At 64.3% G+C, this 2,411-nt stretch overlaps 1 protein-coding gene across 1 annotated transcript; it reads right to left on the reverse strand.

The window, feature by feature from the left end:
- Nucleotides 1–282: 282 nt before the first annotated feature.
- Nucleotides 283–2,311, reverse strand: LOC114073166 (echinoderm microtubule-associated protein-like 3; the record flags this gene model as incomplete). Its single annotated transcript, XM_027910956.1, has 5 exons — nucleotides 283–572; nucleotides 1,357–1,487; nucleotides 1,570–1,668; nucleotides 1,935–2,022; nucleotides 2,115–2,311. Coding segments are annotated over 5 exons (662 nt in total), but the record flags the coding sequence as incomplete, so codon positions are not given.
- Nucleotides 2,312–2,411: the final 100 nt, after the last annotated feature.

Consider the following 2,411-nt stretch of genomic DNA (forward strand, 5'->3'; position numbering starts at 1 on the left):
TCGGCCTCGGCTCTTTCCGCGACCCCTCGGCTCTTTCCGGGGGTTGGGGGGGAAGAAGCGCCGGCGCTTCCGGGAAGTGACGGCCCTGCCCGGGGCCCTTCCCGGCGCATTTCCGGGTTCCTGGTCCCGCTCCCGTTTCCCGCCGCAATTCCCGATCCCGTTCCCCATTCCCATTCCCACTCCCGTTCCTGGTTCCCGACCCGGTCCCGTTTCCCGGTGCAGTTCCCGACTCCCGGTCCCGGCTCCAGTTCCCGCGGCGGAGGAAGCGGCGGGGCCCGGCCCTGACCCCAAAGGCTTTATTGGCGCCTCTCACAGTGCAGCGAAATCGAGGGGGGGAAACGACCCCCCCTTTTGGTCCCGGGCAGGGGAAGGGGAAGAGGAAGCAGCGAGGAAGGGCAGGAGGAGGAGGAGGGGGCGGGGGTCGCTCAGCGCGGGTCGGGGTCGCCCCCCAGCACCCGCCACTGGAACACGCTGGTGTCCTTGCCCCCCAGGGACACGAGGTGCCCGTCGTCGTGGGTGAACCGCACGTTGGTCACGTGGCTGCCGTGGCCCCCGTACACGTGACTGGGAGCCTGCGGGGACACGGGGGGGGGTCATACATGTTCATACGTGTTCATACGTGACCGCACGTGTCCACACACCCACGCGTGGCTTGGGGCCTGTGGGAGCGGGACACGGCTGGGCACGTGTTAGTGCACACGTGTGGCCATGGACTCATCCATACGTGTTTACACGGACATACGTGTGCTCACACACACACACACACACACACACACACACACGTTCACACGTGTGCTCACACACACACACACATGTTCACGCGTGTGCTCACACATGTTCACACGTGTGCTCACACGCACACACACACATGTTCACACGTGTGCTCTCACACACACACACATTCACACGTGTGCTCACACGCACACACACACACGTTCACACGTGTGCTCTCACACACACACACGTTCACACGTGTGCTCACACGCACACACACATGTTCACGCGTGTGCTCACACACACACACATGTTCACACGTGTGCTCACACACACACACATGTTCACGCGTGTGCTCACACACACACACACACGCTCACGCGTGTGCTCACACACACACACACACACATGTTCACACACACACACACACATGTTCACACGTGTGCTCTCACACACACACACATGTTCACACGTGTGCTCACACGCACACACACATGTTCACACATGTGCTCACACACACACATGTTCACACGTGTGCTCACACACACACACACGTTCACACGTGTGCTCACACACACACACATGTTCACACGTGTGCTCACACACACACATGTTCACACGTGTGCTCACACGCACACACACCTTGGGGCGGGCGCAGGGGTACTGGAACAAGTGCACTTTGCAGAAATCGTCGGCCACGGCCACGACGCGCTCGCCGTGGGAGCGGCACAGGGAGTTGATGTCGGTGCCGTCAGACCCGTCAGGCCACACCCCTGGGGGGGGACGGGGGTCAGGGGGGTCAGGGGGACCCCCACACAGCCCCCCATCCCCCCCTGCCCAGCCCCACGGACCCACCGAACACGTGGAATCCCAGCACACACGTGTAGGACGCCCATTCCCGGTCCCGGCTCTCGAAGCGGTTCCGGAGCAATTTACAGCCCCCAGCAACGTCCCCTGGGGGGTGGGGGGGAGGTGAGACCCCCCGAAATCCATGGGGGGGTGGTGAAACCCCCCGAAATCCAGGAGGGAGGTGGGGAGACCCTCCCCAAAATCCCAGGGCAGGGAGGGGCAGGGGGTCCCCAGCAGGGTCAGAGGGGTCCCAGGAGGACAAGGGGGTGTCCCCCCTTTCCCCCCCAGTGCCCTCCAGCCCAGGGGGTCCCCAGCAGGGTCAGGGGGTCCCCAGGAGGACAAGGGGGTGTCCCTCATTCCCCCAAACTCACAGTAGAGGATCTCGTAGTCCCCCGAGTTGGACATGATGAACCGCCCGTCCTTGGACCAGTCCAGGTGGGTGATGAAACTGGAGTGGCCCTGGGGGGGCCACAGGGAGGGCAGGGGGGTGAGGGGGGGTCGGGAGGGGGCCGCGGGGACCCCCGGGGACCCCAAAATCCCCCCAGTCTCACCGTGCAGCGCCCGAAGCGGCTGTACTTGCGGCCCCCCTCAGACACGGAGTAGATGTAGATGAAGTTGTCGTGGGAACCAATGGCCAGGAAGGTCCCGTCTGGTGGGGGGGACACACGGGGGTTGGGGGGGCACGGGGGGGACCCCACAGTGCAGGGGGAACCCCAGAGGGGAAGAACACACGGGGACCCCCCCACAACTGGGGGAGTGGAGGGGGGGACTTGGGGACCCCCCCCTACAGTGTAGGGGACAGGGATGGGTGTGGGGACAGGGGAAGGGGATGGGGGGAGTTGGGGGGA

The sequence above is a fragment of the Empidonax traillii genome, unplaced genomic scaffold, assembly GCF_003031625.1.
Source record: "Empidonax traillii isolate 1590-97213 ecotype Southwest subspecies unplaced genomic scaffold, ASM303162v1 scaffold5558:size7843, whole genome shotgun sequence".
Lineage (NCBI taxonomy): Eukaryota > Metazoa > Chordata > Aves > Passeriformes > Tyrannidae > Empidonax > Empidonax traillii.